Below are 26,665 nucleotides of genomic sequence, written 5' to 3' on the forward strand. Positions count from 1 at the left end.
AGACTCAAAGTTCTTCAGAAAGCATCAGCCTCAACATCTCACTGATCTAGTAACTCTGAAAGGATGCCAGTCTGAAATGCATCTTCCCTTATTTTGCTGTCCTCCTTGGGGTTGGATATGGAGAAGTTCTTTGTTTCAAGTCAAGTTTGGACTTCACTGGGTGGAGGTCAAGTGAACTTCATTCCCACCTGACAATGCCAAATGCACTGAATCTCCTGATCAACACTAGCTGAGGAACAGAGTGTCATTCCAGCGTTTATAATGCATCCAGACATCTCCCGCAAAGGGAAGCCAGCCAACATCAAGGATTCAGCTGATGTAATGGAAAATAGGCAAAATCCCAGAAGATTAAAGCGGATCAAGTAATTTAATTCTTACATTTCATATTAGAACCCTATTTGATCAGAAAGCAAAGCAATGAATTGCCAAAAAAATTCAACATTTCTAAAAATTATTGAAGTGTCAACAATAAAGGCCTACATCTCTGCACCACCCTTTATAGTCTCCAGTCACCTTAAAGGGCAAAACTAATGAAGTACTTTTGAGATGTACTTGCTGTTGAGAAAAAAGCCAGGAGCAGTGAAAATAAACAGATACTCACAGAATAATTCTAGCCTAACGTAGCCACAGGCAATCACTTTATGTTTAAAAAAAGTTTGTTCCAATAAAATTGCTCCATACTCTAGCACTTCAGCAACAGTTAGCACTTGCATATTAATGGCATAGTTCCACCACCCTTGCAATGGATTTTATGAAACATTTTTGCATAAGTAATAGTTAAATGGGTGATATAAAAATGCCATCCGCAGTAGTACTTTATTGCAAGTCAATTACATCCAGTTTGCTTCAATCATGAGAAACTACGTATAGCATCCACTTTCTAAAACGATCCCTTCTATGGACAATTACACTGGAATGTTTTTGACAATAGCACCTCAATCGCTCCAGATGCAATATCACTGGCCCGCCACTAAGCTCTGGATCACCTCGAACACAAATGATCTTTATAAACTACAGCTCAGCCTTCCACACCCTTATTCCCTCAGTGCTGATCAAGAAGCTCCAAACCCTGGGCCTCTGTACCCCCCCCCCCAAAACAGAATTCTTGTTTTCCTCATCAGACCAGTCGTACGAATTGGAAACAATATCTCCTCCTCACTAACTATCAACACAGGGGCACCTCAAGGATGCATGCTTTGCCCACTGCTCTATTCACTCATAACTGTGAATGCCAATGACACCACGATTAACAGCAGGATCACAAACGGCAATGAGGAAGCATACAGGAGGGAGATAGATCAGCTCATCCAATGTTAGCAGAACCAAGGAGATGATTGTGGACTTCAAGAGCAAGTCAGGAGAACACTATCCAATCCTCCTTGAGGGCTCTGTAATGGAAAGGGTCAAGAACTTCAAATTCCTGGATGTCTCCAACTCCAAGGATCTGCCCTAGAGCCCCCATGTTGATGACATCATAAAGAAGGTTTGCCAGTGGCTATACTTTGTGAGGAGTTTGAGGAGATTCGATAGGTCACTAAAGACTCTTAAACACTTCTACAGGCATACTGTGGAGAGCATTCTGGCTGGTTGCATCACTGTCTGGTATGGAGGTGCCAATGCTCAAGACAAGATAAACTAAAGAGGGTGAGTAACTCAGCCTGTGACATCACAAGCACCAGACTTCATTCCATTGAGGACATCTACAAGAGGTGGTGTCTTAAGAAAGCAGAATCTATTCTCAAGTATTCCTTCTGCCCAGGCCATGCCCTCTTCACTCTACAACCATCAAGGAAAAGATACAGGAGCCTAAAGACAAGCACTCAGCAGTACAAGGAGAGCTTCTTCACTGCTGCATCAGATTCCTGAATGATCAATAAACCATAAACACTGCCTCACTTTCACACTATTTTTTTTGTCAAGTGATTTATATGAATGTCTGCAGTGTGATGCTGCCACAGAACAAATTTCATGACTTGTTCATGGCAATAAATTCTGATTGCGTTTATCCACGTTGACAATGTAGCAGGGCATTTCTAAGAATAATTAATCGGAGATGGGATTTTGAAATTGTATTAGTCATTAAAGAACAATTAAATAGACTGGGGCATCTAATTAATCATTTACACTCAATGAAACAAACCTTTGGGAAAGGTTATGGCGGCGCACATCTCTATAAGCGAACCGGCCCCGTTTGTACCCCCACACTGGCAGGGCAGCTGCAGAAGATGGCGCCATCTGGGCTTGCTCATTGCCTCATGGCTTAGGCCACAGCTCACGCCCTGGGTCACGTGATGACATCACCGCTGAGCAGGGCGGAACTCTTGTTGACTATAAAGGGGCGCACACAAAATTCAAATAAAACAGTTCTCCTGGAAACCCCACAGAGTTCAGTGCTGTAGCAGCATTGGTAACCCTGCAGAGCCCAGACGTTATCTGGTCTCAAAAATTGATTCATCAGCAAATGAGCGCTGTTTCTGTGAAACTCCCCCACCACACCCCCCTTTTGGACCCATCCGCCCCATAACGTGAGTTTCAACTCTGGCAGATCACCTCTGACTCCATCATGATCTACCACGTGGTGAGCGTCCTCGATGAAGAAACAGTGGCCAGAGTGGACTTTCTGATCCACGATCCTCCTGACGGCAAGTGTATCAGTCTCAAGACCTTCCTCCTCAGCACCTTCGGACTCTCACGTCGGCAGCGCATGGCCAAGCTGATGCACCTCAATGGCCTGAGGGAGAGAACCCCGTCCGCCTGAATGGATGAGATGCTCGCATTGGCAGGTCACAAACCCTGCCTGATGTTTGAGCAGGCCTTCCTCAAACAAATGCCAGAGGACATCCAGCTCATGCTAGAAGACGAGGACTTCTCAGATCCCAGGAAGGTCGCAGTCTGCGCTAATGAGTTGTGGTGGATGAAGCGAGAGAACGAAGCCACTGTGAACCAGGTCGCCCGCCCTGCACCCAGCCGACCACAGCCGCCCCCAGACAGAGGAGCACATGATCTGGTGCTTCTATCACTAACACTGGGGAGCACAAGCCCGCAAATGCCGCCAACCCTACTCGTACCAGGCAAACGACCGGGCCAGCTGCCACTGATGGCTAGCCACACAAACAGCCTCTTACACGTGATGGACAAGCCTAATGGATGGCATTTCTACAGTGCACCACTGTCACTACCGGGGAATTTCTCTGAGCAGACGCTAAGCCCAGAGATGAGACTCCGACCCTACTTGCAGACCTCCGCAACAAGCTCGCCCACACTGCCTACCCAGCATGGCAAGTACCCAGCAAACATCCCCAAAGAGCTGGGCTGTTTGTCCGGCTTGGCCCACACCCGGCCCCCCTGCAGCGACTGTATGAGGGCCCATACAAAGTCCTCCAGCAATCCAGAAAAGCCTCTACTCTGGACATTGGGGGCAGGGAGGAACTTTTCAATCGACCGACTAAAGCCGGCACATGTGAACTTAAACTAGCCCGTGCAGACTGCCCAACCTAAATGGAGGGGCGAACCGCCCAAGTGGCAGGACGTACAAGCCGGTTCAGTGGGGTTTGTGTGGCAGTGCACATCTCTGTGAGCTAACCAACCGCATTTGTACCGCCGCACTGGCAGGGCAGCTGCAGAAGATGGCACAGTCAGGACTTGCTCATTGCCTCGTGGCTTAGGCCACAGTTCGTGCCCCGGTCCATGTGATGACATCACCACTGCGCGGGGCGCAACTCCCGTTGGCCTTAAAGGGGCACGTGCGAAATTCAAATAAAACATTTCTACTGGAAACCCCCATCAAGTTCAGTGGTGTGCTTGTGTTGTAGAAGCCGCTACAAGGTCATCAATTTAACAGAATTTATTCAAAAACACTTCAATGACCTGGGTTCACAAAACTCATGCATTTTATTTTAAACATGAATTTATAGGTTGGAAACCTATCATTTTTCAGGATTTTTTTGCTTTCCTTGGGTAATTGATATCATTCAAACCAAAAAAAGTTATCCAAAGTTTGGGCATGTATCAATGCTGCCTGGAACTCCACTTAGCTAATCACATATCCAAAGTGGATTGGAGCTTGCTCAAGTTCAAAGATGTTCAGATGTATTGTTAGAGTACATACATGACATCGCATACAACCCTGAGATTTTTTTTTAAACTGCGGGCAAGGCAGAATGACCACTTATTGGTAGAACAGAAAATTGTACTCAAAGTATGTATACAAGAGAGAAATGAAAAAAATGTAAACAAATTGACTGTGCAATTCAGAAAGTAAATATTGAATAATAAATAATGTGGAAAATAAGAGTCCTTAAAAGGATGTCAGATTTACATGAGAGGCTTTAGAGGGGGGGGCTATCACACATATTTTCCAAGTCACACAGAACACAATGGGGTAAAGGTGGAATTTTGCAGATGGGAAGGGGAAAACTGAAATAATAAACCAGAAATCTCACTTCCCTGGCTCTCCACAAGGTTCAGCATTTGATCAGCATCAGTTCACCTGGTAGGAGAAACTCTACCTAATGGCACAGAAAAGAAAAACAGAGCTGGAAGGACGAGAGAGTCAAGTAGCAGTGGGAGGAACAGAATGCAGTGAACAGTCTCACTGGTGGTGAGTTATATGGATGGCTGGCTCTGCCCCCATCTACCCATATATAATCCTGGTTTCCCGCCTAAACCCTGAGCCCCTCTGAAGACCACTACAAGACTCTACCCTCAGTTATAAGCTAGTGTGTGTTCTCCCTCCAGTCGTGAGAGCGTTTATTCTTGTGACACAGAACAGCCAGCATTTCTGGCCAGAACCCTTGCTCAAGGCTGACGTGTCTGCCTAATGACAACTATACAAAAGGTCCTCATTTCACTCCCTTCACATTTTACTTCCTTTATAGTATTTTCACATGGAGAAAAATGCTATTCTATGCACCACCCCCATTCCCCAACTCATTTTTGGTCAAACCTTCTCTGAATGTCCACTCAAATCTCCTGCCATGGCAAGTAATTTACTGTTCCCAGTTATGCTACAAGCTTTCCTTGGGATGTGAGGGAAAGGAAAACCATGCAGAATTGGGGACAGCACACAAACTGCACCCAGGTCAGGGGAACTGTATCAGATCAGTAATTGCTGCACCACTACACTCATTCCTTAATTTAAAAAAATACAGGATGGTCGAAGTTGATACAGCCAAATTTAACAATGACACCCAAATTAACATACAAATCCATACATTTTGGAAGGTGGGAAGAAACATCTGGGGAAAACCCATACACACTAGGAGAACAGACAGTGACAGTTTCAGACCTGGATCACTGGTGTTGTAATAGCGTTCCACTAACAGCTACATTAACCATGCTGCCCAATTACCAGAAGCACATCATCATACTGAACATTAACAGATTCTCTGGCTTGGAATGGATCAACTTCGATGATTTCATTCATGATCCTTTGGATGGATTGGGCCCCAAAGGCACTGCAATTATAAACATTAACTAATTGCTTCCAGCAACTTGCAACACTGACTCAGTTTCATGAATGCCAGTAGCCACATGACATCTCTACCCAAGCACTGAAGACGTGATGTCATTAGGCTTCAAATTATCGTGTTCCATCTCCTACCTCCTTCACTTCTCCTGACCCATGAGGAGGTTTTCATCCAATGTTTCTTTGTGGATCACTTGTTACGGTCTTGCAGCTGGCCATCCACATAAGCATATGGTGCTAATGCATCCTCAGTCTTTATCAAGGGAAGAATGGGCTTCACCAGTATTGATGGGCCAGAATGTCACAAGGACACCAAAGAGTTTTCATACCAAGCTCCTTTTGGAAAGGAAATGAACCTAGTGTGATGCTGGCCTTTCTTTTCACACACATGAAAGAGGTCTTCTACCACCACATCAGGAATATTGTAATACATCATCATGATGAACAATAGGAAGACAACAATAATCCTGTATCCTATCATTCAGAAATCCAGAAGGTTTGGCACCTCCTTCCCTGTCCACTCGTTGGAACTAAAGTTACCACCTGGTTCTGTTTCTCATATTCCCTTTAAACCTCATTGGAATAGTACTAATTAGCACCTTTTTAAAAAGATTAAGAGCAGATTAGAATATTAACATCTGGTAATCTGGAAAACGTGCGAGACAGAAAGTCGAAAGTACCAGATGGATGAAATACTACAATAGCATTGCCTAGAAGTTTAGTTGTGCCATTTCAAAATAAGCCCCGAAATGTTGATTTTCCTCAACTGCGAGTTGCACAACTGTGTGGTTGCGAAGTGAAGATGAACTTATGCACAAATTTTTATTACCGCAAATCACAAAATAAATTCAAAAATTAACACTGACATTTGCTGTTATCAGTAATTAAAAGTTAACCCAGTATTTCTTTGCCCATCACTAATTGTACATCAGGTGATAGCACTAACAAGTTGTCCTTTGTAACCACTGTGATCCTCTAGTAAAGATACTCCCACCATGCTGTTGGGTAGGATGTTGCAGGATTTCGATGGGAAAAACTAGATATTTTTAGGCCAGGATTGCAGGCCACATGCAGGTAGTATCAACTCCCTTTTACCTTGGTGAAAGGGGGAGATCATTAGGGAGGCATCCTCTATCGCCATTCACTTTGCCAATTTATCTCTGATTATCTTCATGCAACAGCCCTGTTCCACCTCACATGTTTACAGAAGTTGTTGAGGCTAACCCTCGAGGACGAAGATGATGGACATTGATCTACTTATGGATTCTCAAGTGGCTTTTGAGTCCAATCTTGGCTTTGAAATTCTTCTGCATTCAGGCCAGGTAGTTTCAGGTGGCATATATGGCTTTGGTTGTTGCTGCCTCTCTTTCCATTTACTTCTCTTTTCTTCGAGTTCTGCACATCTCGGCTTCGAAAGTTGGTGTTCCTTCTCGGATGATGCTTTGCCCGAGTTTCCTGTCCTTTGCCTTGGTTTCCCAATTATTGGTGTCAATGTTGCATTTCTTCACGTTGGCTTTTAAGACAACTTTGAACCTCTCCTGTTGTCCACCTCTTTTACATTTGCCATCTTTAAGGTGGGAGTAGATTTGTTTCAGCAAATGTTCATCTTTCATCCAAGCAACATGACTGCTCCATCTTAGTTGGTTCTTAATGACCAAGGCTTCAATGCTTGTTGTTTTTGCTTCATTTAGCATGCTGATGTTAATTCTTCCATCTCCCTAACTGATATTTAAGATGCGTTAATGGAACTTTTCAAGTGTCTTCAGATGTCATCAGTATGTTGTCCTATGCATACAGGAGCGTTATGATCACCACTGCTTTGTACACTAACATTTTGGTGTCTGTTCAAATGCCACAATCATGAAAGACTTCTTTGGAGACATCCAAAAGCTGTCCAGCACATTTAAGACAATGTTGGATATCGTCAATAAGGTCAACAGTGGAAGAGAGAATAGTGCCCATTATCCAAATAACTTCAATATTCCTATACATGGCCATTCTAAACTTTGATTTTATGATGCAAGCCAAAGCAGTTTACCGGCCCTTGGCAGACAGAGATCGAATGCAGAAAGAAAAATCAATCAATTCCAGCAGTCCCATCTCCCTCACTGGATCAGGAATGTGCTGATCTAAAAGTATGCCTGATCACATTTGAATGAAAATAAAGATGTTATAAGAACGGTAGCAGACCTCAACTGGCAGATTGAGACTCTGTATATTTTAACAAATTTATACATACACTACAGTAACAGGCCATTTCGCCCCACAAGTCCATGCTGCCCAATTTACACCCAATTAACCTACAACCCCCGGTACATTTTGAGCAGTCAGAAGAAACTAGAGCCCCCTGGAGAAAACCCATGCAGACATGGGGAGAATGTTCAAGCTCCTTACAGACAGTGTGGGATTCAAACTCCGGTCCAGATCGCTGGCGCTGTAAAGGTGTTGCCCGAACCGCTACGCCAACTGTACTGCCCCTAATGATCTTTGGTATCTAAATTATTTACTTACGTAGACATTCCAAAGACAGAACAGATGGAATATTTAAATTTTCCAATATCTGCTTTTTATTTATATATGCTATCCTTTGTTGAATATGTTATCTTTTGCACAATATTTAAGATCTGTATTCAATACATGAGAATTAAAAATGAATAGAACAAAGAAAATTTGATGCATCTGGCCCCATATGGAGTTTAAGGCTGTTAACGTATTTTCTGCAACGCAACCTGACATGGTTGCTGAAGTCACTAATATTTTCAGTGTCTGACGTCACTGTTTAGAAAGACTTTATTGGATGTCTTAGCAGCTGCTGGTGGCTGATGGCCATGATGTAGCTTATGTAAATTAAATACACATGCATACAGTAAGTTTTTAAACACTGGGCAACATCAATCATGTGAATAAGATCCCATGCATACTTCACCTTGAAAGCTGAATTGAAAATCCATAATTATTACACTGATAAAGATTATTTAATTAAATTAAAACCATTGTTGGATGAAGCTTGTAGTTTTGGTTTCAATTAAATAATCAAATATTTAACTCCCTGTTCTTACAAGCAGGTCCAATAATCAGCTGTAACTATGTTCAGTTTGAAATACATTTCTAAATTAACTTAAATTGCTTTTGATGACATTTGCACTGGATGCATAAATAATTGTCAATCAGTTGAGCAGCTTTCATTCAGTACATCATTCCAAAGGAGAGTTAGCAACTAAATGGCCTTTTAGAGCCAATTTCATATTTGACCTGAAAGACTTTTATCCCTGAATTTTATTTAAAAGACTCACTCTGTTCAATCTAGTCGTTTCTGGTTGGTCTTATCTCCGAAGAACCCTTCCTGAATGGCTATGAAATAATAGTACCATGTTGCACTAAACTTCCTGAATTTTGTTTCACTGACTTTATTAGAACTGATTTTTGGAAGTGGAGTGCTTTATGCTGTCACTACAACACAGATTGGCAGTCTCCGTCTCCAGACCTTTAAACAGCCAAGCTTAAACAAGTTAAACACCAGAGGAGTTTCAAACAGCCAGTGAACAGACCATTTAAATTTCCCGGGAGTTGCAAACAGCAGTTGCTGGGTCCTTTTAAACATCATGGGAGTTACCAGTACCAACCCATGGGCCAAATAAATTACCAACATTGTTCTATTACTTACAGTAACATTACACCCTGAACAAGTTCACTTGCCTAGAAAACTCGCAAACCAAAGCTTTTCAATCTGAACACTTAAACAATTCAATCAAATCCAGTTGGCATCATTTGGCTGACCAGAATTCATATTACTAGTTTTAGTTTTATATTTGACGCTTGGTTTTACCAACAAACCCATCAAAAAGTCTTTAGAAATTAATATTCATCTGAACAATGCACCTCATGATTTAAATAATGCTGGATGAACTCAGCAGGTCTCAGTGTCCATAGGAGGTACAAATATACAGTATAACTGATGGTTTGGGCCCAAGCCCTTCTTCAATTCTTTCAGGCCTGAAAGATTGGTGATATATCTTTACCTCCTTTGGATGCTGCAAGACCTACTGAATTCGTCCAGCATTTCTGTGCTTTCACTACAATCACAGCATCTGCATACTTTAGTTTTCATTCTCAATAAAGTCTACTTAAAGCATGGACACATGAAAAAGAGCAAGATCATTGCTTAAGAATTTATCTGTATTATCTGTAACATTCAACGAAATTCATCTGTTGGTGCCTGTATAATCCTTGCTGATACCTGTTCCACTTCAGTTTAAAAACCTTCTGAAAGCTGAAAAACATACTGTGACAGCTTGGGAGAAATTGCTAGAGCAGCTTGCACACACATTTCAAAACACAGAATTTTTGCAGAGTGCCTTTTGCAAAAGAGCAACAAAGTATCAACATACTGCTTGCCTGGAGGAGCATGTGATTTTTGCAGGCAGGGGGAGCAGTGGATGTGAAACAGAGAAAGGAGACAGAAATCAGTTCCAACAGGACAAAGCTGGCAAACTTTTGGAAGACTGCCTGGTCAAAGGAGAAGACTGCTGTCTGAGAGATGATCTGAAAGGAGGAGTATCATCTGGAGAACCATGAAAAGGGCAAGTTTCATCAGCAAGACTGATTAAACAGGAATCAGGTGTTGATGTCCTTGCACAAAAAGGAATCTCTCTAAAGACCAAGAACCCTCCTGAGAAGTAATAATTTGCCTGTTAAGCATCAAAGCCTGGTGAACTTTGTTAATGCTAACTTCTGTGCACAGTACAAGAATTATCTGCAACCAGTGAGATTGGACTGTAACCCAAAGAACTTCTAATCTTAAATACACATTACACACACCTGCGCTTAGTATTAGAGGGGGATTAAGTAGGTCAGGTAGGTTAAGTAATAAGTTAAAGTTTAATTCTGTTTTCTTGTTCAAATATAATTAAAAATACTTTTAAGTAACCCTGTGTTGTGGTGCATCTCTATTGCTGCTGGTTTTGGGGGTCCTCTGGACTCCGTAACAATACTGCTCTTTCCCATCCAGAACACTGGCTTATAATGGACATTGAAGTTGAGTTCTGAGCTTCCATCATCCAAAATATAGACAGCACTGCACATTTTTCAAGTAGCAAACTCCCAGCCATCCACCATTCATGGGTAAAGGGAAGCTGGTGACAATTGCTCAAACACCATCAATGTACATCACTCTCTGCTATTTTCTGCATGAGCCTTTAAACTTCCAAATTATATTATCTTGTGGCGGCGCACACCCTCGTGGTGAACCGGCCCCACTTATATTGCCACGTGGCGGGGCAGCCATGGGGAAATGGTGTCGTCCGGTTCCTCTCTGACTCCAGCATCCCTTCTAGCGCGCACCCTGGGCAGTGATTATGACGTCACAATGCACCAGGTGACTGAGCTCATGCTGCCCCTTAAAGGGGTGCACTTAAAGGCGATGTGCGCCGCCACAATCTTTTCAAAAAATTGTGCAAGGTTGCAACTAAACTGTGCTCATACAAAATACAGAAAAACTAAACAGATGATAGCATCCACCCCTAAAAAAGGGTAATCTTTTAAAAGGATGCAATCTAAAACAGCACACGTTTACATGTAAAACTATTTGTGTGGGTTTCCTCCCACCTTCCAAAACGTACAAGGTTAAATGGACAGCACGAGTTTAAATGGCTGGAATCAGCTTCTGCCATCTTTTAAATTTTTTTTTCAATATGCCCAGCCTGTGGTAGGCAACCACTTAATTAAAATCACAATTCTTAATAACAGTGTAACATGTTTTAGAAGTCATAATGGCATGCCAGCAGGCTCAGAACTTTTGTGAGTTAAAGTTGAAGACAAGAGATTTAGGCTCATCCGTCTTCTTGAGGTGATCCTTAGCCCGCTTGCCTCATTAAAAACAGTATGCAGGTGGCAAAGCTGCATTACAATTAAAGCAGAAATGCTGTTTCGCTGCTCAAATTTGAAGACATTTTCAAATCCTTCTGCAGCAATTTTCAAGACCTTTTCCTTCAAAATATTTGCCAGTAATACAAGAACGCCATAGTTAAAATAAAGTTTACTGTACTTATTTTTCCAAATTGATCATCCTATTAGAAAGCATTCACCTGATTATTACCCAGTGATTTTATTTTATTGTATAGAATCACAAATATTTAAAAATTCAACATCCAATGTTTCTCCATGCCAGACAGTAAACATAATGGTGTGTAGCAACTGCTGAATTACTTTGATATGGTTGCAAGAATTAAAATAGACCAACACTATGATTATCTACTCCTTTACAGAGGAACAAATGCAGTCATCAGGTGTGCTGATGGCATACTGAACTTTTCAACATTAGCAACATCTGAAATGTACAAGAGTCAAATCCAGATGCTGAGGCAATGAGATGTCTAAATATTACTACTTTTAAGAATCAATAAACTGTGCTTGTGTATGAGAGATTGGAATAAAGCACTGATGGTTGTGCTTCTATCCCATCATTCAGCACAATGAAGGACATCACCAGCAGAACATTTTCAAGACTACAACTTATCTTAATAAAGTTGATGCAATGTTATGCACATTAAAGATATCTGTAATAATGCAATTAGAGAAACACAAATTCTCAAGAAAAATATTTAACCGCTGAAAAGATTTAAAAAGGTAAATTAAAACATTCTGGACAATAACTCATTCCCAAGTATACACAAACTAAAACCTATTAAGTAGTGGAACATTTGTACAAATACAATTTACTATACAAAACAATTCTGTACAATGTGACTTATGAAAAGGAATCAATTTTTTTATACGCCACCATACTATTCACTTTGTGTATAGTGGTGGTGAAAGACCGCAGACGAACCTCTTCAGAGTTGTTTATAAATTGCGGACCAGATTCTTCCCACTTTTCTGGTACCTCAAGATCTTTATCTGTATAAATCAGTAGATCAAAAGAACCTGAAAAACAAAAAGTGCTGTATTGATAATAGACTAGGGTTTTCATCTTGAAAATTATAGTCATACACCCATTCCACTAAATCAATTTCCTCCTCCTACACCAGAAAATGTGAATATGTTAATCTCTATAATGAACTTTCTATAATGTTTCCCACCTCATACAACACAAGATTACTACTCAGGTATTCTACTCCCAAGCTGAAAAGTTCTTGCTTCTTAGCTTTCTTAATGTTTTAACACTTTTGACAAAGGATCATTTATAAATTCTTGGAGAATCATTGAATCACTGAAGCTTTCTTTGGGTCAAGTAGTCATCTACCATTCAAGATGCACTCTACCAGAACTTAAACTACAAGTCATTTCATGGTTTTTAGTTTGAAATGCAAACAGTGCTTACAGATATTGTTGTTACATCAGTGATTACACAGTAGGACACACAATTCTTTGCAAAATTTAGAGGTAAAGTGCTTCCAAAATGAAATAGTCTTATAGAACAATGAAGTGTTCAAAAATCAGTAGTGCTTTTCACTCAACATCTAGCAACTTGCAAAAGTATTCTACAAGTTATCTACAGCACTGATTGCAGAGTGGAGAGAAAGATCAAATAATCAATTACCACTGCAACAAAATTTTACTATAAATCAAGAATATTCACTTACATGCAGCATCAAGCAGAGGCAAGAAGGTCACTGTAGCAGTGATCTGTCTGATGACAGACCGGATTTCATCTTGAATCGCTTTCTCAGATTTCTCTCTTGCTTGACTGCAATTAGATTGAAAGAATGAACTAGCCAAACATAGAATCAGTAGTCTTTATATTTCTAGTCTTCAATTATAAATTCTCACACCTGAAACACCTCTAAAACTGCAAATCATAATTGGAATATCTAGAGAGGCTAAATATGCAAAAATCCTTCCACCTCCCCAAGTCGAGATGGAATTTTGAAAGTTATTTATGCTCAGTGTCCCCATCACCAGCTGTGTTGTTGGAGTCAACCTTTTCAAGTTCAACCTTATTATCATCCAATTGTACAAGTACAATCCAATGAAACAGTGTCCTCCGATCCTCAGTGCAAAACATGCAGACACAAAAATCAAACAACACATACATTGTGTTACAAGCCCAAAGGACCCCAAAACCCAGCAGCAACAGACATTCACCAAGACTAGTTACTTAAACAAAAGTTGTTTTTAATTATCTTTTAACATGAAAACAGAATCAAACTTTAACTTATCACTATTAATTTAACTACCCATCTTAACCCCCTTCTAATTCTAAGTGCACGTGTATGCAACGTGTGTGTAAATACAAGAAAAGTTCTTTGGTTCTCAGTTCAATCTCACTTCTCATATTTCCAAGTTCACTGGTTACAGGCAATTCTTATACTGTACACAGAATGTAACATGAATAAAGTTCACCAGGCTTTGGTGCTCAAAAGGTAAATGTTTACCACTCAAAAAAGTTCTCATAGGTTTGCAGAGAGGATTTTTTGTTCCAGGATTTCTACATCTGAGGTACTGCCATTAGTCACCTCTGTCTTCCTTTTTTTTAAAACTTTATTTAAAATTTTATGACATGAATAAAATAAAAATGACATTTAAAGAAATAATAAAAAATAAAATAAAAATTAGAATACTACATCATTAAACTACACAAATTAACCCCCCCCCAATAATTATAACACAACATTATTCATCTAATTTAAAATTAATCCAACCCTCCCCCAAAATAAAGAGTGAAGAATTAATTAACAATGTTGGAAATAAAATAGAAAAAACCCCACTTATGAAAAAAAGGATAAAACAAAAAAAATTACTAACAACAAAAAAAATCAATACTAAAATAATACCCTTAAACATATATTTAAATCAAACATAATTCATGTATTTAACAAATGAAATCCACTTTAAAACTAAATTCAAATATTAAAATCATATATCAACCACATATCTATTATACAAAAAATCATAATTAATAATACATAAATACAGAATTTCCATTAATACCAAGTTTCCTTTATAATTCATCGAGAGAAAAACAATCAGATAAACTTTTTATTCCCTTCCCCTCCCCTTATATAAAAAAAAAGAAAAAAAAGAAAAAAGTTCAAACTCTTATAAAATTCTCCATATTCTTCATTTATAACATCTTCAAAATTCTCTATCAAAATTAACTTAATTTTATTAAACTCTTCTCCCTCAATGTATTTGTACTTAATTTTCTTCTTCTTATCACCTTTCCCCTCATCTTCCTCTTCATCTAATTCAACATCCTCAATTTTTGACTTATTATCTTCTGTGACATCATCCTCTTAAGAAAAAAAAACCCCAAAAAGAGAAAAAAAACCTCCTAATTCCCTCTCAATTACAATCAAAACAAAAAGAGTTAAAAAAAAATTATTATTTATTTAAAAAAATAATTTAAAAAAACCTTCACTTCTTAACCCAAAAATTAAAAAGAAAAAAAAACAGGTCGGAGGTCACAACTACCTCCTCCTGTTTAAACCGCCCAAAGCGGTAACTCCCCCAAAATATTAGGTGTGAGATAACTCACAGGTAGCTGATGACTTCTGGAAACTAGTGCCCACCCAGTTCCCTCTCCCAACTCCCATTTCATTAAACTATCATCATTATTTAAACTATTTAAACTCTTTTCAAAAAAAAGATAAAAGATTTATTTTTTTTTAAATCAACATTACCACTTCGATCACCATTGCTTCCATTTCTTTTAAAAATCTGGATACCACCTTACATCTCTACTCTCTTTGGAGACCTTGAAGGACTACATCGTTCCTGAAACTGCATGATTGGTAGAGACTAAGCAAAGTCCATAACCTCTTTAGGATTGTCAAAGAATTTTGGCTAATTTCCATCCTAAAAAATCTTCAGTACTGCAGAATACCTGAATATTGCCCCATGTCTTTTTTTTCCACAACCGTTCTTTCACAGAATTAAATTCGCGTTGTAATAGCATAGTATTAAATCTCCATCTTGAAGCTTTCTGAACATCTTGTGAACTCAAATATTCTAATAATAATGAATGATCCGAAACCAATCTAGCCTTATACTCCACAGATGTAACCCTATCCTGCAAATGTGCTGATGTTAAAAAATATTCAATTCTAGAAAAAGAATTATGTCGCGAGGAATAAAAAGAAAAATCTTTCTCTGTAGGATTAACTCTTTGCCAAATATCAATTAAATTCAAATCTGCCATCATATTAATCACTTGGATTGCCATCTTAGACTTCTTAATTACTCTTGAGTAATTATCCAATAAAGGCTCCAACACCACATTCAAATCTCCCCCAACATCACATTAGAGTTCGATTGTCCAAGTAATAAAGACATATCCACAACAAAAGCTGTATCCTCAACATTAGGAGCATAAACATATGCCTCATTAAAGATTGTACAATTTAATTTTAATAATCTTCCACCATTTTTCTCTTCACTCTGTAACTAAAATGGTAGATTCTTATGTACCAAAATTGCCACACCTTTTGCCTTAGAATTAAACGAAGAATAAAAAACATGCCCAACCCATTCACGTTTGAGTTTCAAATGTTCCTTATCTATTAACTGAGTTTCTTTTGCCATTGCGACCACCATTTCTTCCATAAATCAAATTCCCTTCTTGCAGCTCTGCCCTCACCTGTCTTGCTGATGAAACTTGCCCCATCAAGGTTCTCCAGATGATAACCTCTTTCTTTCAGTCTACCACAGGGTTCTTTTCTGTTCTTCTTATTCCAATAGAAACAGACAGATAGCACTTCCAGCCATCCGCCGCTCTGGAGCTTGTTTCAGTTCCAACAAGCTTCTCCTGCTGACACTGTTTCAGCTCTCTCTCTCTCTCTGAGATTCAAACTGCCAGCCACATGTCCTTCTCTCTCTCACTTGCAAACCCCCCCCCCTCTCTTCTCCAGCAAACAAAAGGAGTTAGTCTTCTGCTCCCATCTGTTGTTTTAGGTAAACAAACCTCTCATTGACCTTTGAATGAGCACTTTGCAGAGAGATCAGAAGCTTTGTTTAAAAAATACATCCACAGACGATCTGATTCCTCCAAGACAATGGTCTATTCACTTCATGACATAATTTCAATTAACACCTACCTGTGAAATGTGCATAGCATTCTCCATAGTTTCTGTAAAGTCATTGAATATGAATTCTTCATTATTGCAAATAAGATCTGTTTTATAAGTGTGTATGTAACCTACTCTAATTTTACTAATTTATCTCCCAAAAACATTTTCAAATATTCCATCACAATAGGACAAATATATACAAACAATAAACAAATATAGTTTCGTGAACATTGGATTAGAATCTCATATGGTTAGTGACCATTTTCTTTGGTCATTCAGCATTCTCATTGCCCATGGGAAGTGTAATGATAAATATTTTGGGAGAATTTGGTAATATTTAGAGTAGTTTACATACATACACACATTTTAAAACAGATCTTATTTGAAAGACTGAAGAAATATTGCAGGATCTCTGGAGAATGTTATGCACATTCACAAGTAGGTGTTAATTGAACAGATGTCATAAAATGAATGACCATTGTTTGGAACTGGAGCCAGGATAGTTATAAGTACCTTTCTGCAGGGTGCTTACAGTAAAGCTTGAGCAGAAGAAAGAACTCCTGTTGTTTGCTGAAGAAGGTGGGGATTTTTGCAAGTGAGTCACATGGGGCTTTCTGGAAGCCAAACAGAGACAGAGACACTGGTTGAAACTGATGAAAGCAAGTTCCAAAGCAGTGGATGGCTGGAAGTGCTATCTGTCTAATGTTTCTCCTGGAATAAGAGGAACAGAAGGACCTCTGCCATAACCCGAAAGAAAGGTTACCATATGGAAAACCCTGATGGGGCAAGTTTCATCAGCGAGACATTGAGGTGACTAATGGTGGTACCTCAGTTGTGGAAATCCTGGAACAACAAGTCTCTCTCTGCAAACCCTACAAGAACCTTCCTGAGTGGTAAACATATACCTTTCAAGCACCAAAGCCTGGTGAACTTCATACATGTTAAATTCTGTGCACAGTATAAGAATGACCTACATCCAGAGAACTTGGAAGAAGTGAGATTGAACTGAGAACCAAAGAACTTTTCTTAAATTCATACACACATTACATACACGTACACTTAGAATTAGAAGGGGGTTAACTCGGGTAAGTATAGAGTCAAGTTAAAGTTTGATTCTATTTTTCATGTTTAAAGTTGATTTTAAATAACTTTTGTTTTAAAAACAATTTGTCTTGGCGAATGTCTATTGCTGCTGGGTTTTGGGGTCCTTTGGGCTCATAACAGAAGAAGCTGTTCCTCAGTCTGGGGGGGTGCTGGCTCTGATACTCCAGAATCTCTTCCCTGACAGGAGGAGCTCAGAGATATTGTGTGAAGGGTGGAAGGGGTCAATTTTGCATGCATTCTTCAGGTAACAATCCCTGTAGATCACGAGATTTGGGTGGGGGGGGGGTAAAAAGAGAGACCCTATTGACCCTCTGCCATTCTTACGGTACTAGATTGAACAATCCACTTTTCTACAGTAACCGTACCACACTGAGATACAGACACGGCTAGGACACTCTCAATAGAGCTCCTATAGAAGGTTGGTGTGATAGTGTCCACCACCCTTGCCTGCTTCAGTCTTCTCAGGAAGTGTAATCTCCGTTGCACCTTCCTGACAAGCAAGGAGATGCTGCATGTCCACAATAGGTCACTAGTTAAGAGGACTCCAAGAAACTTGGTGCTCTCTACTCTCTCCACCACAGTTATTGATGTGTATGGAAGGTGATCATTCCTGCTTCTCCTGAAGCCCACGATCATCTCTTTTGCCTTGGCCACATCGAGACTCAGGTAGTTATTTTTGCACCATATCATGAGATTTTCCACCTCTTCTCTGTAGTGCAACTCATTTTTGCTGGTGAAGCCGACGACTGTTGTGTCACCTGTAAACTTGATGACACTGTTGGAGTTGGATCTGGAAATGCAGTTGTGGGTCAGTAACATGAACAGAACATAGAGCCTGAGATGCACGAATGATCAGCGTGACTGCATGATGTTCTGCTACAGACCCGTACAGCCTGTAATCTTTGTTAGAAAGTCCAGAATCTAGTTAGAGTGTTGTCAAGTCTCAGTGAGGATAGCTTCTCCACCAGCCTCTGGGAATGATTGTATTAAACGCCAAGCTGAAGTTGATGAAATCTGGCATATGAGGTGTTGCTCTCCAGGTGGGTTAGGATGGAGTGAAAGGACATGGTTATAGTATTATCAATGTAATGGTTTCTTCAACAGGAGAACTGAAATGAGTCCAGCATCTCAGGGAGGTGCATTTTGATGCATTCCATCACCAAAGAATCAAAGCATTTCATAATTATGGAGGTCAGTGCAATAGGGCAGTAGTCATTGAAGCCTGTTACTGTCACCCTCTCTGGTACTAAAATGAAACCCACAGGGATGCTGGACTGCTGCAATGAGCTTTTGAAAATGTCCTTAAAGACCTCCAACATATTGGTCTGCACAGTCCTTCAGTACATGACTGGGTATGTTATCTGGGTCCACTGCCTTGCGTGGATTTACCTTGGGTAGGGTTCTCCTCACCTCTGCCGCGGTTCATGAAGGGGACAGAGCTTTCTTTAGCATCATCCTGTCCCTCTCATGGAGCTGTGCATTCAGTCTGTCCGGAAGAGAGGCATTGTTATTTTTAAACTTGCAAGGTTGAATTGTGATGTTTTGGTATTCATCCCTTGCCATGTGCACCTCATGTCATTAGTGTCACACCGCTGTCAGTGGATCTTCTGTGCAAATACTTGCTTTGCCTTCCTGATTGCTGATTCCATCTTGTCCCCTATCCTGAAGGCAGCATCACAAGCTCTGAGACGTGGCCAGACTTCTGCATCCACACATGGTTACAGGTTAACCCTAGTTGTGAAGCATTTTATTCAGGCCAAATCAAATGCCCAAGATTACATTGTTTGCCATGTTACATTTCATTTTAAAATTGTAATGTTATTTCCAACTGAAACTTCTTCCCATTCTTGGGGTAAACACAAGAACGTTAGACAATGAGAAAGGCAATTAATAATGAGTTAGAAAGTGTCAGCCTTTATAGTGAATACAAGTGCAAGGTGCCAAAGATTGATGTTAAGGTGATGGGAAGCAAGGGTCTTGATACAATCACTAACACTAATGCTGGGCAAACCCTGGTCCTAAATGCAGACAAGACCCCTGGTCCTGTTAGAATGCATCCAGGGTACTGAAAGAAATGGTGGAAGTAAGAGCAGATTGTGGTAATTCACCAGGTAGATCTAGCAGACTAAAAGATAGCAAATGTAATGTCACTATTTACAAAAGGATGTAGAAAAAGGGCAGGTTGGCTTAATGTCTATGTGGGGCAGGGGGAGGGGGGGGGGGGGGAATGCTTGAAGTTGAAGGATAAAAAAATCTCAGGATTGTATGTGATGTCATGAATGTATACTGACAATAAATTTGAACTTTGAATTTTAAAGTAAGCATTCAAATAGCATGTTATCTACTTAGAAATTGTTTATTAGGCAGACATATTGCAATCAGGAAGGGCAGGTCATGTTTAACTAATATATTGGAGGTTTTATTTTGAAGATATAACTGAGAGGAACGGTGAATATTGTTTACTTCGAGTTCCAGAAGGCTTCTGATAAGGTACCACACAAAACGCTTCTGCAGAAATAAATGCAGAAAGTTGCGGGCAATTTATTATCACGGAGAGACCACTGGTTAATCAATAGAATGCAGAGTTGGGTTAAATGGGTGTCTCTCTGGTTGGTAATCAGTACTAGTGGTATGCCACAGGGATCAGTGCTGGCTTCTCAATTGTACAGAATATACACAAATGAGGGAAATAAGTGTACAGCATTTAGCTTTGCCAAGGACATCAAATTGAATGTAAAAGATAACTGTGTAGAGGACACAATATCTAGAGAAAGACATATGTTGAGTGAGCAGATTGAATACATCAGTAAATGTGAGGTTACCCACTTTCGAAGGAAAATAGTAAATTGGTCTTATTGGCAAAAAATTGCAGTATACTGCTGTGCAGAGACCAGGGAGTGTTTATACATGGATCACAAAAATTCTGTTCTCTTCACTTAAAAATAGGCTGGTGTTGGTGGCAGTATGAGAGTTGGAGTAGCCAGGGATTACACTCATTGAAGTTTGGAAAAATGAAGAAGGGATCTGATACAAATAAAAAATGAACAGATAAGGTAGAAGGTTGTTTCCACTGACAGGTGAGACTCAAACAAGGGGACACCGCCTCAAAATTCTGAGAAGTAGATTTAAGACCGATAGGGACTAACTACTTCTCCCAGAGGAGCAAATCAGTGGAATTTTTCTGCCCAATTAAGCAGTGGAGGTCTCATTAAATAGATTTGAAACACAGATTTTTGAATAGTAGAGGGATTAGGGTTATGGGGAACTAACTGGCAAGTAGAACCAAATCCACAGCTAGATAAGCCATAATCTTATTGAACAGTACAGCAAGCTCAAGACACCAGATGGCCTATTCTTGCTCTTGTTTCTTTTATGCTCTTGTGTTTTTTTTGCTCAAGTAATTCTTTGGGAAATAATTAATTTGGAGTCTGGACTCAATGAAAATATCTACGTTTATTTACAGGCTGGAGTTGACAAGTTAAGCTTGTTAATAATGACATTTTTCATCAATATGTTTCTCAAAGTTGAACTGGCTTATTGGATAGCTATTTGCAAGAACAGAAGAATAAAGAGGTGGTAGTAGTAAAACACGAAGCTCTGTAGACACTGCGAATGAAGTAAAAACAATGCTGGAAAAACTCAGCAAGTCAAACAGTGTACATTGTATAACAAAAAGCAAGGTATATAACCAAGTTGTGGGCTCGAACACTTCATCAAGGGATCATAACCAACGTTTCAGCCTTGAACCTCTCATCAAGGTTCCATATCCAACATTTCAGGCTTGAGCCTTTCATCAAGGCAAAATAAAGATGTGATTTTGTTTTAGAAAGATGACAAAAGCTCGGAGAAAAATGGAGGTAGTATTGTAGGTGAATAATAAGCAGACTGGAACTGGTTAACAATATCAGGCAACAGAAATCAAAAAGAAAAGTTCGATGTCAGCAGTTTAATGAAAATGGATTAGGGAAGTAAATGGCTGCTCTGGATGCACATTTAAGATAAACTTTACTGAATGTGCAATAGTCCTGTAAGAAAGATGAAAGTTTTATACTACCCAAGTTTTTTTTTTTAAATATACATCCCTTCAAATCCTGATTTTGCAACAAATATTTGGTTGTTGTTCCTGTAATTTGTTATTCTTTCCACACTCACACATAAAACATTATACAATTGCTTCTTTATTATACTTGGTGCTTACTAATGCATCAAGATGCAATGATTCCGTGAAAAACAAGATTAATATCTTACTTCCAGAGAATCAAGCTGTAATTTCAAAACCAAACTTTCTATTTTTGTCTAGACAAATTAACAGTTTGAAGAATCACTCAAAACTGTACAGGAAACCAATGGATTAAAATAGAACTTTCCCTGAAAAAGAAAATTATAAATACCATTACTGATGGTTTAAACACACAAAAGCTTCCATACTTCTCATTCAAATGTTTAATGTGACTTTGCAAAGAATATAATACAAAAATAAACCATTCACCAAAAATTGTTCTGCTGAGTTTAGTTGATTTCTGGGTCATATTTAACAGATAACACTTTTCTTGCATCTTTATTTTGCCTTGATGAAAAGCTCAAGTCTGAAATGTTGGGTATGGAACCTTGATGAGAGGTTTAAGGCTGAAACATTGGTCATGATACTTTGATGAAGTGTTCGAACCCAAAACACTGGTTATATACCTTGCTCTTTGCTATATAAAGTACACTGTTTGACCTGCTGAGTTTTTCCATTAAATATTCCAGGCAGCTCTGTCCAAAAACATTTGTACAAGGCAGATCTGCTCTCAGAACCAAATTAATAACAGGTGAATTAATAGCTCGATATTTACCTGTTATCTGTCATGGTTTTGTCACACTCAATGTCAAACTGCCACCTTTCCAGAACCTCATTGGTTTCAACACTGTTGATAACCACCACAAGCCTTTGAACAAAGTGATTACATAACCAATCTGAAACAAAAAAAGAAACAAAACACCTTGCTTAGATAAAAACGAGCAACAGAAATATTCCAAACCTAATTTCCAATATCTCAGCTAATTTGCATATTTTCTCAATTTAGCATTGTTAAATGCATTTCTGAACTAAAATGTTTTAGAGTTATTAATGCTAATATTTAGATTTCCTTTCAATTTTCTAAAATTGGCTAAAAAGGACTGTAGTTTACAGATTTTGAGATCCCTAACCTAGCCTTGTGCTCATTTTGTTATTTTTAATTGGGAATGATGTGGATTAATTGATAACATTAATAACAAGTCTTAAAAAAAAACTGCATACAATTTACAAGCAACAATGAGACACCATTGCTAAGATCAGAGCCTGCCAGTTCACAACTGGAAATATATTTCAGAAAGTGATAAAGCAAGTACTGTTCTATTGACACTTGTACAAAAAAAATGATTAAATAACAAAAGATTTACCATGATGTTATCTGGATTAGAGGGTATGAGTCATAAGGATACATTGGGATGTTTTCTCGAGAGGACGACAGGCTGAGGGATGAACTGATAGAATTTCATAAAATTATGAGGCATTGAAAGTGTAGTCAATCTTTATCTCAGGGTAAAAATATCAAATACTAGATGACACACACTGAGAGGAGGAGGGAAAATTTAAATATGCACGGTTTTTTTTTTAAATATCCATATACACAAAATAGTAGATGCTTGGAATGGGCTGTCAGGAGTGGTGGTAGAAGGATTTAAGAGCCTTCCAGAAAGACTGCTGAATATGCAGAGCACAAAGGGAGACCCATCATGTGCAGAGTGATTTTAAGTTGGGCATCTGTTCTATGCCGACACGCTGTAGCATCCTATATTCCAACATTCATCAATTCGTCAAGGACATGAAATGACCTGCTGGCATGGAACATTCTGCTTTTGCACCACTGTAAATTAATAATGTTTATGCTAATTGGCCCACTTTTAAACTCCCAGGAATATACAAGGGAAGGAATTAGATGAGGAATCCTGTCACCCACCAGAAAGCCATTTGTTCTGTTAATCTGGAGTTTGTATATCCAGGGAGCCATCCCTCAACTCTACAATAAAATAAATATTGAGTGCTTGGGGTTTTGAACTCAGAATTCTTCAGACCATCAACATTTGAATGTGGGGAAACATATTGGCGCAGTGGTTAGAGCAATCAAGACCAGGTTCAAATTCCACACTGTCTGTAAAGAGTTTGTTCATTTTCCCCATGTCTGCATGGGTTTTCCCTGGGCGGGGTGGCAGTTTCCTCCCATTGTCCGAAACACACCGGGATGTAGGTTCATTGGAGTGAAATAGCCTGTTACCGTGCTGTATGTCTAAACTTTTTAAAAATTTGAATATTCAAATCTCTCATCAACTGAGATATGTGCCCATTGTCATTAATCTAATTCAACAAAGTTACCTGCCCACAGACAAAATGTTGAAGTGAAATCTGTATATTTGTGTACCAAGAATTTAAAATAGTGAACTATTTTGAATTCAGAGGGATTCTTCCTGAATGACTTGTTTATTGTGCTGCATCAACCTTCTACATCTACAGCTCCATTCTCCAACAGAATTAAAATTATTCCTCAAGCGTCCAAATGCAATCAAACAAAAAAATCTGCAGGTACTGGATCTAGACTGGAGGAACATTACCTCATCTTCTGTTTTGGCATCCTCCAACTGGATGGCATTAACATAGACTCCACCACACCACCCCACCCACCTCCACTGTCTCTCCCCTTGCCCTATACCCATTCCCTCCCCGATCAATTCTTGCCTTTCTTCTCCTGTCCCATCCATGTCCAATTAATACCTGCTTGTTGGTCTATGCTTTCTTCCCTTCGCCCCAGCCTTTTGCCCTTTTATTCAAGCACCTGCCTGCTTTTTGGCCATAAACAATAGTTATATATCTTTACCTCCAATGGATGCTGCGAGATCTGTTGAGCTTGTCCAGCATTTTTGTGTTTTAATTCTTTTAAACTATACCATAGATACACTCACTGCACTCTAGAAAAATGCTATTTTTGGCATTTAGACTAAGACTACAAATTGCAGGCAAATAAACATTTTGAAATAATCTATCAAATTAAAATCATTAAACCATGCATCATTGAATGTGTCTAGCAAGAGAAAATGTTGATACCACCTTAAAGCTCTTACCCTGTAACCTATAAAGCCAAATAAATTTCCAGGGATAGACTGTAGATCATATCTGACTACATAAAAATCTCAACTTGCTTCAGTATTACATGTATTCCTTTAGATCAACCTTGAAGCCAGTGGAAATATTTCATCTTTTTATCTAATTTAATGTCCCTTTATCTCTTTAAGGACAATTCCAGCTTTTCTGGCCCCTAAACAATGTAATTTTTTTTGGTCACCTGCTTCATCCTGTGCTCCTCTACACAGAGAAACTGGGCGCAGACTGGGAGATCGCTTTGAGCACTGCAGATATGAGCATTCAATAGCGTGGCCACCCATTTCAATTCCTCATCCCATTCCCTTGCTGACATGTCTGTCCGTGGTCTCATGCACTGCCACACTGAGACCTCCTGCAAATTGAAGGAAACACAGCTCATCTTGAGTCTGGGCACCTTGCATCTGGATGGTATTAACATCAACTTCTCCAGTTTCTGTTTAAACACGCATCTTTGGGGGGGCGTGGCAAGATGGCGCAAGGATTAGACGTGCCTTCCAGTCCTCTCTTGACTCTATCTTATTATTTTGTCTAGAAATGCCCGTTAAAATTCTTTAAAAGTTTAGATAACTTCAGTGCTATTAATTTAACTTCTGACGGTACAATTGGTGAAAAAGAGCAAAAAACAACGACAACAGATCATCAAAAAACTACATTTTCTAAAAGTTCAAGTTTTGGAGCCTACCTACAGAAAAAACATCGGGACTCAGCCTGAAATGGATCCCAGGAGAGAGGTACAGCTTTCGGATGTAGAGATCAATATTATATCGGTAGAGCCCCCTAAAGAGGGCGCCAAACAGCCTTTAGAACAAAGAGTTACTCAGGTTCGCACATGTGCAGTAGCATCTGACGGCAATGTTATGAATGAACGACTTGTGAATCTTGAATCTAAATTATCTTATACAATGCAGGGATTATCCAAGATTATGACTCAACTTGGTACTAGGTTTAATACTCTGGTGAAAATACATTCTCAACAGATGGCTGAGTTTGGAGCTTTTAAGCTTGAAGTGAGAGATAAATTTAATTCGTGTGAAGAAGATATAGACTAAATACGGGATCAAGTTTTTGATGTGACCAAAAGGGTCGAAGACTTACAAACTCAAAATAAAAATTTGGTGAAAAAGATTGATTATTTGGAAAACCAATCCAGACGGAACAATATAAAGATTATTGGTTTGCCGGAAGGTATGGAGGAACCAGACCCAAGAAAATTTTTTACTGAATGGATTCCACAGGTGCTGGGTCAAGAACATTTCCCGGAAGGTATAATACTGGAACGTGTTCACAGAGCCTTGCGTAGAAGACCTATTTCAGGTCAAAGTCCAAGACCTGTTTTGGTTCGTTGTTTGAATTATTACGACAGAGAAATAATTTTACGAGTGGCTATTAGAAATGCACAACAGAGAAAATCACCCTTGATGATTCAAAATAATTGAGTTTTCTTCTATGCGGATTTGAGTCAAGAGTTATGTTCCAACGACGGGAATTCAATCCTACTAAAGAGTTGTTGTGAAGAAAGGTAACAAGGCAACCTTTAGATATCCAGCTGTTTTGAAGGTTTTCCAAGATGGTTGCCAACCAAAGTTCTTTGATTCTTCAAAGGAAGCTATAGCATTTGCTCAAGAGCTGCCAATTACTCAGTTTCAACAGAGACATAGTCCGCCACGATCTCTAAGGAGACAAGAGATGGAAAAAAAGAGCCGTGCTCCAAGAAGGAATGGCTGTAATGGTGACTCGGCAGTTGGAGCTGATTAAAAGAAGAGTTGTCCTTTTTTTTTTCTAATGTTTTTTTTAAAAAAAGGAATATTAAATAATGATGATGTTAGTTTAAGATGAAGTGGGAGTTGGGGGAGAGAACTGGATAGGCACTATTTCCTGAAAGTCATCTACTACGTGTGAGTTATCTCA

At 39.2% G+C, this 26,665-nt stretch overlaps 2 protein-coding genes across 3 annotated transcripts in view; one reads left to right on the plus strand and one right to left on the minus strand.

Annotated features, from left to right (window-relative positions):
- The window catches only part of pde5ab (phosphodiesterase 5A, cGMP-specific, b), a 177,207-nt gene extending 165,241 nt beyond the window's left edge, over positions 1-11,966 (plus strand). For both annotated transcript variants that reach the window (XR_011354157.1, XM_069926609.1), the window contains one exon: positions 11,731-11,966. The gene's annotated coding sequence lies outside the window, so the exon portion shown is untranslated. The remainder of the gene's footprint in view (positions 1-11,730) is intronic.
- Positions 11,555-26,665, minus strand: part of mad2l1 (MAD2 mitotic arrest deficient-like 1 (yeast)) — a 33,435-nt gene continuing 18,324 nt past the window's right edge. Inside the window, exons 3-5 of the mRNA XM_069926613.1 lie at positions 22,413-22,533; positions 13,048-13,151; positions 11,555-12,388 (exon numbers count right to left, since the gene is read on the minus strand). Coding sequence (XP_069782714.1) covers positions 12,213-12,388; positions 13,048-13,151; positions 22,413-22,533 — 401 coding nt within the window. The 3' untranslated portion in view covers positions 11,555-12,212. The remainder of the gene's footprint in view (positions 12,389-13,047; positions 13,152-22,412; positions 22,534-26,665) is intronic.

This window comes from Narcine bancroftii, chromosome 3 (genome assembly GCF_036971445.1).
Source record: "Narcine bancroftii isolate sNarBan1 chromosome 3, sNarBan1.hap1, whole genome shotgun sequence".
Classification (NCBI taxonomy): Eukaryota; Metazoa; Chordata; class Chondrichthyes; order Torpediniformes; family Narcinidae; genus Narcine; species Narcine bancroftii.